The sequence below is a fragment of the Moschus berezovskii genome, chromosome 23, assembly GCF_049115385.1.
Source record: "Moschus berezovskii isolate FMDL1 chromosome 23, NW_MosBer_1.0, whole genome shotgun sequence".
Classification (NCBI taxonomy): domain Eukaryota; kingdom Metazoa; phylum Chordata; class Mammalia; order Artiodactyla; family Moschidae; genus Moschus; species Moschus berezovskii.
Window position 1 is genome coordinate 60,621,400 of NC_142482.1, and position 17,768 is coordinate 60,639,167.

The 17,768-nt window shown below is 53.0% G+C and overlaps 1 protein-coding gene across 1 annotated transcript in view; it reads right to left on the reverse strand.

Annotated features, from left to right (window-relative positions):
* CDYL (chromodomain Y like) overlaps positions 1–15,110 on the reverse strand; it is a 98,050-nt gene extending 82,940 nt beyond the window's left edge. The window contains exon 1 of the mRNA XM_055405927.2: positions 14,715–15,110. Within this exon, the coding sequence (XP_055261902.1) occupies positions 14,715–14,738 (24 nt within the window). The 5' untranslated portion in view covers positions 14,739–15,110. The remainder of the gene's footprint in view (positions 1–14,714) is intronic.
* Between the last annotated feature and the right edge of the window lie 2,658 nt (positions 15,111–17,768).

The following is a 17,768-nucleotide window of genomic DNA, read 5'->3' on the forward strand; positions in this document are numbered from 1 at the left end:
CCATGCCTGGATGTCTAAAAAGCATCTCGAACTTAACACGTCCAAGACCCAACTGCCACTTATCCACCCCCTTAGATCTCTCCAGCGAGAAAACGAAAGCTGAGCCCTGAGCAGTCACGCCTGTCTGAACAACTGGCCGACCCCATTCTCCGAGTGACGCAAGCCTCAAAACCCCGGGTTCTTCCCACTTCTTCGTCACACCCGACGCCAATCCTCGAGTCAGGCGTGCTCAGCTCCACCTTTGACACAGACCCCGGGGGCAATCACTCCTCAGTACTCCACCACCCCGCCCCCCGGGTATCAAATGCCAGCATCTTCGGCCCGGGCCACTCTGCCAGTCTTCCTCCCTAGCCCCGCCCCAGCTGGTTCTTGGTATATAACAGCATCCCACACAACCCTTCAAAAATGTGAATTTGAGTACGTCACCCCTCCCAAGGCTCCCTGGCTCAGTAAAGACCAAACTCGGAGTATTGAGCACACCTACAAAGGGCCCCCGCCTGGACCCCGGACCCCAACCTCAGGTACCAGCCGTCTCTCCAGCTCCAGACACACCAGCCTCCAGGGGCATTCCTTCCTTTACAAGTTCCAAAGTCACCGTATCAGTGGGGCCTTCTCTGACAATGAACATAAAACTAACCCACAACCCAAGCTCTCGGCTGCCGCCCCACTTAGCCTGCTAGCACCACGAGAAGCTGAGCACCCGGTGGGACTCGTCTGTCGGTCAGGGTTAGGGACCCACGCACGCAACCCCGGCCTTGCGGGGAAGAGGAAGAACAGGCCACCACCAACTGCTGAGCCATCTTTCAGCAAAGAGAACACGGTCACCATGTCCGGCAGGGCAAGTTTCCCAGGCTTATTATAAAGCCATACCAAGTGCAACAGGCAGGTGTGATCAGGACGAGACAAACATTGGGCGAGCAGAAGAAACTGACGTGCGTGCGCACACACACGGAAGCTTCACACACGGCAGAGGGGCAGACAGGTGGGGGAGAGGGTGACCGGTTCAACAAACCGAGACAGCAGACAATCCGCAGCTCAAAGACAAACCAGATCCCAGCACATACCACGAGAACAAACCGCAGGGCTTTCTCACCGTAAGACGCAAAGCTTTTGGATGAGAAGATGACAGTGATCAGGGGATAGGAAGCGTTTCCTGAATGAGAAATGAAATGAGGAAGAAAAACTGGATTACATTAAAATGGAGATTCATTAACTTTGTAGGTGAAATATTTAAGGTTACGGATTTCAAAATCTTTTGAGAGTGAGGACAGATACAGATATTTACAAGACAAATAACAAAGAGTAGGATCAATTACAAAGAACTTCAACAAGAAAAAAGTAGAAGAAAAATGGACAGGTTAACCTAAAAAGGTTTTTATAGTACACTACACAATTCCCTGAGTGTTAACTTCTGTGTGTCTTCTGAACAGCATGGATATAATTGTTCTTATGACGTAACTGTGACTTGTAAATGCACCCTTCTACCTGCATTCATGCACAGAGCTGTCCCTCATGACGGGCCTCTCCGGCTTACGGTGGATACCCTGGGTGTTAGAGCAGGGGAAGTCTTTTTCCCCGTTGACCTCCGTCTTCGTTTCTCCTTAGACACACACAGAGCCTCTATGTACAAACTATGAGTAAGGTGATGAGACCACAAAATTCAAAGCACCTGCCTGCCACACGCGCGTCCGCTAACTCAAGCAGAAGTGACTGCAAGAGACCAAACTCTTTATTTCAAAGAGGCTGCTGACAACACCAAACATTCTCGGGACTTTTTCCTCTTTTAGGATTGCCCTCAGTCTTTTGAATATCTCCCATGGTGCCCAAAATTCACAAAAAATGAATCTGAGAAAGAATCAGAGTAATTCAGAACTATAAAGTCTGAGCGAGTTAAGTTGGTGATATGCTGTAAATCAAAAGTGGTTTCCCTCACACTTTCAAATTCTCTTGTGGACAAAATTCTGGGCAACTGGAATCTCTGATCTTTCTTTTCATCAATGTTTTGTGCTTCGTTACAGCCACCTGTTCAACCCAAAATCCTTGGTGATATTCAGAAACTGTTACCTGTGTTGATGCATTAAGTTCACGCTCCTTGCAAATTAGCTTAATCTCATACAAAGCCGGTTCATTCTCTACCCTATAATTAGTCACTAGTTTTAGGTCCATACAAAGACTTCCACGCTGCTGGGCACATGAACCCTACCGGCAATTCCTGGGAGCTCCCAGGAGCCACATGAGAAAACGTTGCTGTTTTAGTCACATCTTCTCTGCGTCTGCTTAGTGACCCCAAGGATGGAGACCATGGAGAGAAAGGCAAGTGAGGATGCTGTTGGGATCCTGCTTGTTTTTTAATACCTGAACCACCATCTTCTGCTAACTTATACTATAAACAGTTCAAGAAATAAGAAACCCTTAAAACTCCAGTCCTCAGGGCAACAACAGTGAGTGGATTCTTTTTTTGTGTGTTGTTAAGGTGTTAGCTAGCATGTGTCTTAGAGAATAATCTCTAACACCTTAACATAAAGCCTAATCCACCCAAGGTAATGCCTCCAAGACTCAGAAACTTATATAAAGCTTGCAAAACATCTGCCTGTGTGCTGAGATGCTTCAGTCGTGTCCGACTCAGTGTGACCCCATGGATTGTAGCCCGCCAGGCTCCTCTGTCCATGGGATTCTCCAGGCAAGAATCCTGCAGTGAGTTGCTATTCCCTCCTCCAGGGGATCTTTCCGACCCAGGGACTGAACCCCCATCTCTTATGTCTTCTGCACTAGCAGGAGGATTCTTTACCACGGGTACCACCTACATATACATAGACAGTACTGCCATGGCATGGTTAACTGATCATCCAAACTTAAAAGATTTTTTTAAGGTTTAAGCAAGGTTCATGTTTAAAAGGTATCATTATAAACTCTCTTGAAGAAATTTTTCAAATGCCACTTTTAACAAACCCATAAATCATTTAAGAATGTTAACCAAATAGCTTCTCGCTAACCCCTGCTAAGGTATATGGAACACAGACGGAGAAAGGTAAACCTCCCCACACGTTCGCCGAGTTTCTGTACCATTACTAACCTCTTACGCCTAACAGACAAGCAGAAACCTGACCGATGACCCGTCCTAGACCGATAATGATGTCCAACCGGACTGAGAACTCTGTCTCCCACTCAGGGCAAAACCTTCCAGGAAAGGGCAGGGAGGACAGATACACGGAAAGCAAAGCTGGATTCAGTTCAGAAGTTGGTTTGGAAAGACAGAGCGATGCTATTGTTCGCTTGGTTTCCTCATTAAACTTCTGTGAACAGTTCAACGCTGCACTGCCCGACGGGGCAGGAGGGGGAGAGCACAGCAGAGCAGCAGGCGGAGGAGACCTCCGCTCCGGTCCCGACCCAGGAAGACAGAGAGATCAGACGAGAGCTTCTGTTTAGAGCAGACCCTGCAGCCCCCCCGGGGCCACCAGCATGCACTGCACACGGCCCAGAAGCCCACCTGCCCCCACACGGGGCTCTCAAGCCCCTTTCTCCTCGGGCAGCGGGTGCTTTAGTGTGCCTCTCTGGGGCTCCTGCCACCAGGGGGGACTCAGAGGAGTCTTTGGGGGAGGCCCGTCAGGTCCTACAGCCAGGCCGGCGAGAAAGCAGGGCTGGTCGACCCCGGCATTTCCCCCGGCCGGCCACGCTACTGTCTCAGAAAGCTTGAGGAGCGGAAGCCAGTGGTGACTCAGGAGGGGCCTTCCCCCGTCTGTGCCCATCAGCGCCTGCATACACCGGGAGAGGAGGCGCCAGAGTCCTGCTCCAGGCAGCGCCCCCACCTCCGCACACGCTGCTCATCCCTTAGGAGGGATCACACAACAGTCACCCACCTGTTGCTGTGAGTGCAAAGGGTACACCTGCGAGAGGAGGCAGTCAGAGGCCCAAGTCCGGGGGGTGGGGGGACCGGAGAGCCAGGGCCGCCGCCTCGGGACTCTGGGGCGTCAGGCAGGTCGGGGGGCTCCCTCTGAATCCCTGAGAAGTGAGGTGAGCCAAGCCGGCAGCCGGAAGCCCACGTGCAGAGCTCCGAGTGGAGTGACAAGCCAGAGCCTGTCCGGGTCAGGAGCCTCCAAGGGCAGTTTGCGGAGGATGGAAATCAGGCTGCAGGGACCAGCCTGGCCGAGGGGACGGGAGATGCGGGACGGAGGGAGGGAGGCATGAAGGACGCAGCCCGGGAGACAGGACATTTCCTGGGGGCTCTGGCCAGCCCAGGGTCGGGAGGCGCACAGCAGGCGGGCCCAGCGCCAACACCCCGCTCCTCGGAGAAGCAGAGGAGGCAGACACTGTCCCTGCACCTTCCTTCAACACCCAGACGACTTCAGAGAGAAATTAAACGTCTTTCCAACGTCAAGGGTAAAAGCAAGGGCTGAAACAAGATTTCTTAAATTGTTTATCGGTGACTCAGTTCAAATATTCTCATTCACATTTCACCAAAATCAGCTAATCCTTCCGCCACCCAGCGCTGTCACGGAAGAGGACAGGGCCGGTCCCTGCCCTCACCCCGGGGCGCAGGGGTGGTGAGGAGCTGAACAAACACACCGACTCCCAGCTCGTTTCCTGAAGCATCAAGCCGACCAAGATTCATGGAGAAGCACTGACTGGCAATTACTCTTAAAACACTTCTTGTCAAGCCAAAGATCATTCCATGCAGCACACTGCTGGCTCCATAGAAGTTTCCGGAGGACCAGAGGATTCAAAGCCAGGTGGGGCCTGCAACCCCCTTCCCTCCCCGCCTGATGACGACGTTCGCTCTCTCTCCTCCACTGTCAGGAATCCCTGAGTGGGGACACTTTGGAGAACGGACCACAGCACTAAACTGAGCTCTGTCGCTTACATCCCCAAACTTTTACAACTCATTTTTGATCGCTCTTTTCGACCCAGGGCTTTTCTCTTTGTAAACAGGCTCTTCAGCAGCTGGAGGGGCTCAGGAGTCCCTGTGATCTGTGACCACGGGTGCCACCACCAGCGTCCCTCTGCAGCCTGTCTCGAGAGCACACTTCCTCAGGTCGGCTTGCCTGCCCTCAGTGGCTCCCTCTCCCCTTCCAGCTCGCTGCTCCTAACACGCTAAGGAAGCCAGGGAGCCCAAGCGCATCGTACCGAAAATACAGGTGGTCGGTCTCCAAGAGACATGGAGCGTCCAGTGTGTCTGGGGTGTAACAACCTGTTAGTCAGGAGCACTTCTTCTGCCTTTGTTCTCACACTTTCTGAACAGCTGAGGCTTCCAGATCAGTTACACGCTAAGACAAGCCGCCGCCAACTCTGGGCTGCTCTGAACTCCCAACAGTCATCTACTGATGAGAAAGTTACCACTGTAACCAAAGGTATTCCTGACCTGCAACCAACCAGGGGTGGGGAAGCGGGGTTGTCAACCAACAAAGGCTGCAAACTACCAACCTCTTGAAAGCCTCACATGGCAAAGACAAAAAAATAAAGATACTTCCCAAAAATACTGTGCTAACTTCTCCCAACTAGAGAACACTATTGGTTAGACACACACACACTTTTCACCCGGCGGGTAAACATAAATGCTGTGGCCAACGTTTCAAATACTCTTTCCAGGAACACACTTTTCCTTCAAATTATTTGTATCAAGTTTAGAAATAACTTTCCTCCAAAACACCATATGGCTTTTCAAACAAGACACCTAAATGCACAATTCTCACATATATGGTATAATTTCAAATAATGCAACTCCAGTCACTATAACATTTGTATTTGAGCTGCAAGTCAGCAATTATTAACTGCTCTCCACGTTCACACCCTCAGAGGAGACACTAAAATAAACCCCAAAATAGACAGGCGATCGTCCCAGGAGAAAATGTTCGTCATATTTAAAACCTAGAGAAGGTCACGCACGGTCGTTGTTAGATATTAGTTGTGTCCAACTCTCTGAGACCCCATGGACTGTAGCCCGCCAGGCTCCTCGGACCCTGTGGCATTTTCCAAGCAAGAACATTAGAGTAGGTTGCCATTTCCTTCTCCAGGGGATCTTCCTGACCCAGGGATCGAACCAGTGTTTCCTGAATTGGCAGGTGGTTTCTTTACCGTCTGAGCCACCTTGGAAGAAATGCTTACATTACTTACTTATAAGTAATGCTTAAGCAAACACAAATTATTAAAAGGAAATGAGTCACCCAGAGTCTGAAGGGGAGGGAGGTTTCCTGCTAACGGTGACCTCTGATAAGCTTCTGAATGAGGATGGGCACTGGGGCTGCCCAGCTGGTGAAGCCACAATGGACTGGCACCACAGAGGTGGGGGAGGGGCGGGGGGGCAGAGGTGGACCAAGCGGGCCAACCGCGGTGGCTTCACTGGCTCCGGCCAGCCTTGGGCGAAGGGACATCAGGCAAGACTCGCAGACAGAGCAGGAAGGCAGAGCGAAGGTGCTGTGCATTTTGTTTCAGAAGCACTCACTGTAACTCTTACGTCCATTTGAATAAAGTTACCCTTGAAATCCAGTTCACTCTTTTTCTGCATTCTATCTTTAGGTAAACCTTAAGTGTTGGCTCAAGCTCTTGATCCCTACTCGTGATACCACAAATTTCAAATCAGAACCGTTTCTTCAGATTCTGGGGAAAAAAAAAAAGCTAGTTTCCGAAAGGCACTCTCACTGAAAAATAACTAGATCATCAATAAAATATAACTCTTAACACCTCACTGGGCTCGCGGTAAGCAAGGAAAATATCCATGAGCCCCAGGAACTTCCTCCAACCCAACCCAACCATGAGTAAGTCAGTCATAAAAGTAGACAAACGCCAAAGAGGAAGAAAGGCAGCCAGACTGACGGGGAGGGGTGGGGGAGGACCAGAATATTCAGAACCAAAAAACACCACTGTTAAAACGAAAGACTCAATGGATGAGTTAATGGACGATTAGACACAGCCCATCAGCAAACCAGAAGTGAGATCCAAGGACATACCCAGGATGCAAGCAAAACAGACACTAGGAGAGGCCTACAAGACAGTGAGATGCGGGGAGACCCGGTGAGCGCCCCGTGGATTCTGGGCAGGGGTTAGAAGCCCAGTGGGGTCAGATGGTAAGACGGCCAACAGTCTTTCAGAACTGGCAAGGCACAAATCCACAAGGAAAACAGAGCAGACACCAAGACGGTCAACAAACAGGAAGTTACAGAGACACCCTGTGACAAGGCTAGGGAACACCAAAGACAAGGAGAGGGCCCCAGAGCCACCAGAGGCAGAGCGCAGACCTCTAGACTGACAACCGCCTCCTCAGCGGCAACGGGGAAGCCAGGGGACATGGGAACTACAGCTTCAAGGTGCTGAAGGAAATTACTCAAATAACTGATCTGACTCTAAATAAAGACGAGGGCAAAATAAACACATTTCCGGAGACTTTCCCACCAACAACCCTTCACTCGAGAAATCTCTGAAGAATATACTTGAGGAAAGTCGGGGGGTGGGCGGGCAGAAGGAAGTTCTGAGATGAGACTGATAAATCAGAGAAACTGGCAAAGATGCAGGTGAAGCTAAACAAACGCTGTCTGTATGGAACAACCAGGTTCTGCTTGGTGAGGTTCTGTGCACACAGGTTGCTGAACACTGGAAAAGAAGAGCATGTGAGTTTCGGGCTGGATCAGTGCTACAGGACCTGCAGTCCTTGCACCATCAGAAGCGGAGCTGAAATACTAACTGCAGGCTTCATGGATGTAAAACCCCAAGAAGAGCCCCTTACAGGCTGCCAACAGCATACAGCCTCACACCCGGTCATGACGTATGAGCATCACTTCACCTCAGGCTCTGGCTGAAGCAGAGCAGAGTTTGGCAAAAACGATGTCAAAGTGGTCAATGAAGGGGTGTGAAACTCCAGTTTTAGCTCAAAGGTCTCAAGGACAAGTTTGATTCTTTTCTGGGAGTCCTAGATCCCTCTTAGAAACAGAAAAAAGCTGCTGATCCTCTTTCCCGGAAAAACACTTAGGACTTGAACAAATTTTCACACCAAAGCAAAAGGCCTTTCCCAAACATGGGTCCTCCCAGACCTTTACCAGCTTAAAACGCTGGAGAGAGTTAAGTCTGTGTGGGAAACAGTAAAGTTAGATGCTCTCCCCATCCCACACTTAAAACCACATATGCCAATGAGGGGCTGAGTGTAAAAGGAACACCAAGTTTGGGGAGGAGGAATCTGGAGGCAAGTCATTCCTTTAATTCACTCTGTCATTAAAACATAATCCAACAACCAGCACAACTACTGCAAAATCTGAACTGTGGGAAATAATGACCAGAAAAGAGTTCTTAAAGACAGTCCACACCAATCTTACAACCTGGTGGACAAGGACGCCAAGTGAAGACAGAAAAACAAGACATTCCAGAAACAGTCCTTAACCTCATGACTGAGTGTTTTTAACGCTCCCTTCCTGGAACACTCAGTTAATCAGGGGCTACTGCTGCGTCACTTCAGTCGTGTCCGACTCTGTGTGACCCCACAGACAGAAGCCCCCGTCCCTGGGATTCTCCAGGCAAGAACACTGGAGTGGGTTGCCATTTCCTTCTCCAATGTGTGAAAGTGAAGTCGCTCAGTCGTGTCCAACTCTTAGCGACCCCATGGACGGCAGCCTACCAGGCTCCTCCATCCATGGGATTTTCTAGGCAAGAGTACTGGAGTGGCTTGCCATTGCCTTCTCCGTAATCAGGGGCAACGACAGTCAAAGAGCCTGCAAAACAGACTCGTGTGGTCCCCCTGGAGCCCGGCTTCTGCAAAGGCACATCCCGACCCCTCGGTGTTGTCGAAACAGGCTGGTGCAATCCGGAGGTTCCCAAATCCACCCTCAAGAAGGAAGGTGTCTGTGTGAAGCAGAGATTCTGGTCTCCATTCAAACACAGCAAATTACAAACTTAGGGTTTGGGACCCAGAATCTGGTATAGCCTCCATCCAAACACAGCAAATGACAAACTTAAGGTTTGGGACCCAGAATCTGCATTTTAATAGGACCCACACACAATATACAAATAAAGACCCCCCACAAAAGCTCGACTCAGACACGGCTTTATGTAGCTCAGACACTCAAAACTTAATGAAGCATTTCCTACGTATCATGAAAATATGTTTGGTGGTTAAAATCACTACAGAGCATGAGACATCTTAGGTATCACAGCAAAAACAGAAAAACTTAAATACACAGGAGCTGGAAGCAAATTCAAAGGAAACGCACAGGAGATGTCTCCATTCTCCTCACCAGGCAAATGCATAAATACCCTCAGCAATTCACATTTAACAGACTGTGTTAATTTTCAACACACACATACACGTGCCTCTACTACCACACAATCAATTCCAGCAAATAACTCTTAATTTTTTTTAACTGGAGGATAATTGATCTACAATGTCATACTGGCTTCTGCCCTACAACGTGACTCAGCCTGTCCCTTCCCTCTTGAATTTCCCTCCCACCTCTAACCCCATCCCACCCCTCGCTCCATCCCACCTCTTTCGGCTGACACAGAGCAAGGGCCGAGCTCCCCGTGTCACACAGCAAATTCCCACTAGCTGTTTTACATGCAGCAGTGTGTTTCCAAGCTACCCTCATCCATCCCACCCTCTCCTTCCCCACTGTGTTCACAAGGGTGTTCTTTATGTCTGCGTCTCCACTGCTGCCCTGCAAAGAGGTTCAATACCATTTCTCTAGATTTCGTATATGTCTGTTTAATAGATGATATCTGTTTTTCTCTAACTTACTTCACTGTGTAAAACAGGCTCTGAGTTCTCTCTTATTTCAAGGGACCTCAATCTTAAGAGCCAACAAACCACACACTACAGATGCTGGTTCATCTTGACCAACGTTCATGGAAGGTCTCCTGACCTTTGTGACTTCCATCTGAACTACCCAGACAACCTGATTTATAACTGTGCTTCTGGTCCGTGTACGGAAAAGTCTTGCAATGCACAGGAGAGGGACAATCTTATCCCAAAGGGAGGAGAAAGACTCCAAACACTTAACTCTCCCCCAAATCCTGATTATCAGTCCAAACTAATCAACCTGAAGACATGTTTTGTAAGCCAGATATAAATTCATTCTTGAAAGCTTACTTTCATTTTTCATTACCTGAAACAGGTATGTGTTGAATAAATATTTTCTCTGAAGGCCAAGACTGGATAACTGAGGTCTTCCTGAAATTTAAATTAACTATTACACTAATTCTCAGGGGGAGAAAAGCCCACAACCAATGAGAAAAAGAATGATCAAGATAAAAGAAGAATACTGTTTCCATTGTTTTAGATTCTTCGCTCAGCCCACATGAATTCAATCTGATGGTTATTTGTCCACTAGATAAATTAAGATCCTCTGGAGTTCACAGTTTTCTTTGGTGATAAAATCAATTCACTTGACACTTAGAAATCTCAAAGAAAAGAAAGTCTGCTTTCAGGGTGTGAGCGGGCGGTGGTTTTTCTTTTTTTAAAAGAATGCAAGAAAATAAAGATGTTTCATAGGGTAACGTTACCAACTGCTCTGAGATGCTAATGTTACTCAGGCTTCACTCTTCTCTGAAGCAGTGGTCACCATTCCCATTTCACAGATGAGGAAGTTTGGGGGAGATTCAGCTACTTAAGATATACAGCTCTTCCCTTCCTAGCCCAGAAGGGAAGACTGGAGCCCACACTTCTGGTTCTAAAGCCGAGCGCTGGGATTGGGGTTCATTCATTCATTTCAGTCGCTCATCGTGTCCAACTCTCCGCGACCCCATGAATCACAGCACGCCAGGCCTCCCTGTCCATCACCAACTCCCGGAGTTCACTCAAACTCATGTCCATCGAGTCGGTGATGCCATCCAGCCAACTCATTCTGTCATCCCCTTCTCCTCCTGCCCCCAATTCTTCCCAGCATCAGTCTTTTCCAGTGAGTCAACTCGTCGCATGAGGTGGCCAAAGTATTGCAGTTTCAGCTTTAGCATCAGTCCTTCCAATGAACACCCAGGATTGATCTTTAGATGGACTGGTTGGATCTCCTTGCAGTACAAGGGACTCTCAAGAGTCTTCTCCAGCACCACAGTTCAAAAGCATCAATTCTTCGGCGATCAGCCTTCTTCACAGTCCAACTCTCACATCCATACATGACCACGGGAAAAACCATAGCCTTGACTAGACGGACCTTGGTTGGCAAAGTAATGTCTCTGCTTTTTAATATACTATCAAGGTTGGTCATAACTTTCCTTCCAAGGGGTAAGCGTCTTTTAATTTCATGGCTGCAATCAGCATCTGCAGTGATTTTGGAGCCCAAAAAAATAAAGTCTGACACTGTTTCCACTGTTTTTCCATCTATTTCCCATGAAGTGATGGGACCAGATGCCATGATCTTTGTTTTCTGAATGCTGAGCTTCAAGCCAACCTTTTCACTCTCCTCTTTCACTTTCATCAAGAGGCTTTTGAGTTCCTCTTCACTTTCTGCCATAAGGGTGGTGTCATCTGCATATCTGAGGTTATTGATATTTCTCCCGGCAATCTTGATTCCAGCTTGTGCTTCTTCCAGCCCAGCATTCCTCATGATGTACTCTGCATATAAGCCCTTTAACTGCTCCACGCCCCACCATCCATGCTCCCCAGCCCCGTGCAAACCTTGCCTCCAGAACAGCTGACCATCTAAAGCTGAGATCAGCAAACTAAGACCCACAGGATTGATTGAGCCCACTGCCTGTTTTGTAGAATCCACAGGCTAAGACTGTATTTTTTTTTCACATTTCCAAGTGATTCTTTTTTTAAAAAGGAAGACTATTACATGACATGTAAAAATTATATGAAATTTGAATTTTACCACCCATGAAAAGTTTTACTGGAGCCTGGCCTGTGGATGCTTCTGAGCGACAGCAGCAGAGCTGAGCAGTGGTAACAGACCACGCAGCCTGCAAGGTCTCTGATATTACCAACTAGCTGGTACTCTACACAAAATGTGTGGCTGACTTCTGTACACTATTAACTTCGCAGGATGGGTAAATGTAGAAAAATCTGCCTCCCCTGATCCTAGCTGCTGGAGACGCAGAGAGTAAAGCGATTCTGTCCCTCAACCAACAGCAGCTCTTCAATGCTGTAAAAGGCTGATGCTGCTTCCACCTTGCTGGGCTCTGTTCTCTTCTGTATTCATGAGGCACGGCTACCGTGACCACTTCACCACTGACCAAGGACCTATCACTTCAGACCAGAAACCGTGCTAAGTGTCAGAGGTCTCATTTCTCTTCAGGTGAGGAAAAAAAAGGACCTCACCCAAGTTCAAGAGGCTACGGCAGATGCCCTGTTCTTACCATCCCAAGATACTTCAAAAAGCAAGACTCTGAACTTCCTCTCTGTCAACACATCCCTGTGGAATTGTGGAGGTGGAGCCCAAACAAGAAACTCTGACTTCGATTTAAGCAGAACTGGACAAGACCAGGCAACTGGTGCCCCGGGAACTTGTTACTAACCTATCTTGGTACTTCCCACACCGTTCCCTTCCCCACCTGACAAGCAGCCAGGCAGATGCCGTGTTGACGTCAAACAACAAGGAATATTGCCTTGATTAAACCAGGACAACTCTATACCTTTAGAAACAAAACCAGACTTCAGAGAGGCATGTTAGACCAGTTAAAACACAATAACAACCGTCTCCTTCTGAGTGCGCTCTCTGGGAACCGTGGGTCTGCTTTACACGTCTTTTTCACTTAAACTTCACAGCTCTATGAGGGAAGCTTTTGATTCCAGTTTTACAGATGAGGACACTGAGCTTTCAAGTAATTTGCTCAAGGTGATGTCAATAACTCGGTTTTCTGACTCCAAATCCAGGCTCTCAATCGCTATGCAGAACTTTCAGATAAACTTGCAATCCTGATATAGACACAGTGCTGCCTACAAGTAAAGGAGAAGAAAACTCATTTGGAAAGACACTGACCACCTCACTGACTGTCACCTCAAATGGACCCCCTGCAACACCGTTCCCCCAAATCAGAACTCCGAATGAGGAGCTCCACTGTGCAGGTGGGTCGTTTCTCTGCGATGCTCTTCGTTCTCCCGACAGAAGCTCTTGGGAGGCACAAAGCATTCCCGTCCCTCGTCCCTCCCTGGCTCCCCATGGAGCCTCCACAGGGCAGGCATTCAATGACATGCTCTATGAACGAAAGCACTGCACAGAAGGTGACTTATAAATGAATGCTGCCACCAGAGCAGAAAGCCTGAAGGTACAGAAGAAGCAAGAGACTAAATTTGGTTCGTAATGCACTAGTGGTGAAAGTGCTGTTTTCAGAATAATTTGTGACACATGAGATACAACTCATGTATAAGGTGCTGCCCTCACCCAAACACTAAGGAAACAAGTGACCCGATTGTGTATTTATAACCTCAAAAATGAAGGAAGCTTAACATTCAGGCCTAACTTCACCAACAGTCTAATGTAGAAACCAAAATCCCTCTTGCCCTCGTGCTGTGTACTTTCCCAACTGGAGGTCTCAGCCTCTACTTCCGGGCCTTTCCCAAATACCACTTTCTTTCTTAGAAAGAAGGGAAGCTTGAGAACAGGAGTGTTGTTCCCCCCCACCTTTAGCACCCTAAATGGGGCTTCCCAAGTGGCTCGAGGTAAAGAATCCTCCTGGCAATGCAGGAGACTCTAGTTCAGTTCCTGGGTTGGGAAGATCCCCTGGAGGAGGAAATGGCCACCCACTCCACTGTTCTTGCCTGGAGAATCCCATGGACAGAGGAGCCTGGTCGGGTTGCAGTCCACGGGTTCCCAAAGAGTGGGACACGACTGAGTAGGCACACACCCCCAAAGGACCCAAGATTAGTATCTTGAATACAACAGGAGACAGCCAATGTGTAAAGGACGTGAACAGAATGGCACACTCTCAGTGCCAGCTAAAGTACACTAACCACGTACAATGTCGGGCAGACCACGGATTCTACAGAAGGCAGCCTCCTCCTGCCAACTTTCGCACAAAAAGTTGCTAGAAGGCCACCACGGATGGCAACACACAGCCGCATGCTGTGCCAAGGGCGGTAACGCACCGGCAAGAGAGGACACCTCGGAAGTCTCAGCCGGTTCTTACTAAGGGATCGTGGGGGACCAAAGGAGCTCTGCTCGTTACAGACGCTTCCTTACGTCCCTAAACAGCCAGGTCCCTGAACGCACCCAAGGTGGACCCACGGAGTATTCACAAGTGAAGTCTCTTACGAAGGTGTATTTACAAACACGCACCCGAAAGCACAGAGTACTTTCCAAGCGTCGGCACTCCCCAGGAAGTCGACTTTGCAACGCGTCCAGAAGTTACATCGGGGCGCACAAGACACGCCTGGAGATCCAAACCTACAACCGCACCGCTCCAAGTCGACGCTGGCAAACCCGCGGCCCCACCACTCGCGGCTCCGACGGGGGCCCCCTTCTCGAAGCTCGCACCGCCGCGACGCAAAAATGAATGACGGTTGGATCCGCGTTAGGTTTAAATTTCCTGGCTCCGGCCACAATGCCAACCCTAATTAGAGCATGCGGTCAACGCTCGGCCCTCTCGGCGCGGTGCCGGGCAGCGCTCGGGCCGGCAGCACAGTCGGGAGACAGCCGCTCCCGTCCGCGCGCCCCCCGCCCCCCAACCCGCAGGCCAGAGCCCCCCCCGAGCGCTCCGCCGGGCGCCCCCGCGGCCGGCCGCCCGCGCCCCGGCCCGCGAACTCGGGCGCGCGCGCTTCCGTCCAGCGCCCCGCGGCCGGGCGGGGGCCGGGGGAGGGGCGCTACCTCGTACAGCTCCTCGGAGGCCATGGCGGGCGGCGGGGCGCGCGGCGCGGGGCAGGGCCGGCGAGGCGCCGCGCCGCCGGCGGCCCACACTTTGTTCCAGTCGGGTCCCTGCGTGGCCTGCGCTTCCTGCTCCGCGCAGCGCCGGGCGGGCGCTCACTCCCGCCGCTGCGGGCCGCCGGCCGGGTCGGTGCGCAGGAGCAGCTGCGCAACGCGCCCTCCGCGCCGCGCTCACTCCGCGGCGGGCCGGCTGGGGCTCGGGCTCATCGCGCCGCCGCGGGGCCGGGCCGGGCTGGGGCGGGCGCGGCGGCGGTGCACGGCGGCGCGCGGGCTCCGCGGCTCCCCCTCTCCGCGGTAGTGCAGAAAGCTTCCTACTTGCGGCCGAAAAACCTGCCCTAGCTACTGAGCATGCCCAGTGCGGCCGCCCGGCCGGCCGAGCCGCGCTCCGGGTTTTCGGGCCGCCCGCTTGGGGGGGCCGGGGGCGGGGCGGGGCGGCCGGCGGGCGGGGCTGCGCGGGGAGCGGCGGGCCGCGCTGGGGCTCCGGGGCCGGGCGGGCGAGGAGCGGGCGGGCAGGAAGGGGCGGGGCCTGCAGCGGGGGCGGGGCCGCGCGCGGGGGCGGGGCCTGCTCGCCCCGGGGCCCTCCGGAGGTCGGGCCGGGCCGTGCGCCCGCCTCGACGTGGGGGGCGTGGCCGCGGCGCACGGGGGCGGGGCCTGCTCGCCGCGGGGCCCTCCGGAGGTCGGGCCGGGCCGCGCGCCCGCCTCGACGTAGGGGGCGTGGCCGCGGCGCGCGGGGGGGCGCGGGGGCGGGGCCAGCTCGCCCCAGGGACCTCCGGAGGTCGGGCCGGGCCGCGCGCCCGCCTCGACGTACGGGGCGTGGCCGCAGCGCGCGGGGCGTGGCCTGCTGGCGGGCGGGACCTAGGGGGGCGGGGCCTGCTCGCCCCGGGGCTCTCCGGAGGTCGGACCGGGCCGCGCGCCCGCCTCGACGTGGGGGGCGGAAGGCGGCGGCGCGCACGGGCGTGGGCACCGGCGGGCCCAAGGTTGGGCTCGTGGCCCGCCCGGCACCCGCAGCCCGCCGCCCCGACGGCAGTGGCGCGCGGAGCCCGTCTGGGCCGGGCCAGCCAGCCGAGGGCCGGCGGCGTGGCCAGGTGGAGCCCCCGCCCCGCCACGTGCCCGCCTCCCCCGCGGCCGCCGCCAAGACCCGGAGCCGGAGCGCGCGCCCGCTCGGCGGCAGGCCGCGGGGCGGGGGCCGGGGCGGCGCGAGGGCGCGGCCGCCTGCGCCCGGCCCGCAGCTTCCCCCGCGCCGGGCCTCCCTGCTCCTCTCGAGCGTCCGCCTCCCCGAAGAGGAGCCGGGAGGAGGGGCCGGGCTCCGGGGAAAAGTCTGGGTTCCAAGGGAACGGGGCTGTCAGGCGTGGTTCTCCTGGGCGGGGGGACGGCGGGGACAGCTCGCTGACCGGCGATGGGCAGGCTCCCCCTGCGCTCGCCGCAGGAGAGGGGCATCGTGGGCCGGCCTCCTGGGCACACCTGCCGGGACCCTGGACGTCTCCCCATCGCTGCGAGATGAGAAAGGGGCTGCGTGGCCCGACTGCCCCACACGGCCGGCAGCCGCCAGCCTCCCTGCGAGGAGAAGGGGACCTCGCGGGCCCCTGTGGAAAGGCCGCTTCACGTGGCGCCCCATCAAACCCAGGCCTCGCGGCGCCCGGTGCATCCTCCCCGGCCGCCCGGTTCCTGGTGCCCCCGGCTCCAGTGAACTAGAAACCGACCTCCGAAAAACAAGGCTCCTCCCACCAGCTTCCTTCTTCAAACCCCATTCGATGGTGCCCCGTACGCCGTTTAACGACCAAAAGGCTTCTCACAGACCGCGCCGGCCTTCCTGCCACACCGTCCTCCACCTACAAAAGAAGCTCCCCGCGCCCCGCCGGTGAATTGGAATTCCAGCGTCCCCACGCCCACAGACGAGCGCAGCGCCTGCCCTTAAGTCACTTCAAGTCGAATCACCATCGTCTCCACGCCGCCTGCAGCCCCCTCTGCCTGGAATCCCCCCCCCGCAACCGTGATCTACTGCTCCGACGTCGCCCCAAAAGCAAAGCCTTCTGACTTCCAGGACGGAACGGGTCACCGCAGCCACTCGGCGCTCACCTCTGAGGACTCTGTTCTGTCCACGCTTCCCTCCCCCCCCCTTTTCTAGACTCGACTTTCTCCCAGATGGCATCTTCAAGTTTGACGCCCCAGCCCCCGCACTATACCTACAAAACAGGGTTTTTATTCTGTGAATTGGAATCCCGGCGTCCACAGCAAAGCCCCTGACACCTAATACAGCTCTGATTCCATTATCTTACGCCTTAACAACAGCATCGCAAAGTTCCCACCTTCTCAACCCGTCCAGGCGCTCCCCTTGACCGCCTAGCCAATTCTCTCTCCCCTCCAAACACTCGCGCCTCTTTTCCTTTAACTGAACGTGTTCTTTGCTACATCTGCTTATCGCCTCTCTGGCACACAAAGTCATCAGCGGTAACTCTAAGCTCCTTGAAGGCAAGGACCAGCACCCTGTAGCCTCCAAGTCTCAAAGCGGTGGTCGCCCAGCTATGCCGGTGCTCATGCCAGTGCTCACAGACTTGCAGGAGGTGTCTCAGAGTCACACAAGCCCAACAAAACAGGAATAAGAAAAGAGGGACCCTCAGTATGAAATGAACGCACACAACTGGAAACCTCTGTACAGTCACAGACGGAAATAAAGCCCTCACTGTTACCGAGGAGGGGGAAGGCAGGAGGCTGTGAGGACATCCACAACTACCGCTCTTGGGTTTGGAGCTAGTCAATTTGATACACATGTGACCCTAACACAAGGAGACTTCCCTCACTGTGGGGAAAAAGAGAGGGGGGATTACAGCATTAAAAAAAAAAGGTAACTCCCAAAAGCCGATGTATAGGGACCTTCAATCCTGATGACCTGGATTACTTATGCTGCTGTGACCAGCATAAATATTAAGAGTAACCGCTAGGTAGAAGTCACCTCGTTAACACACCAAGAGCAAGCAAGCCATTCCCCTAAACTCCTCT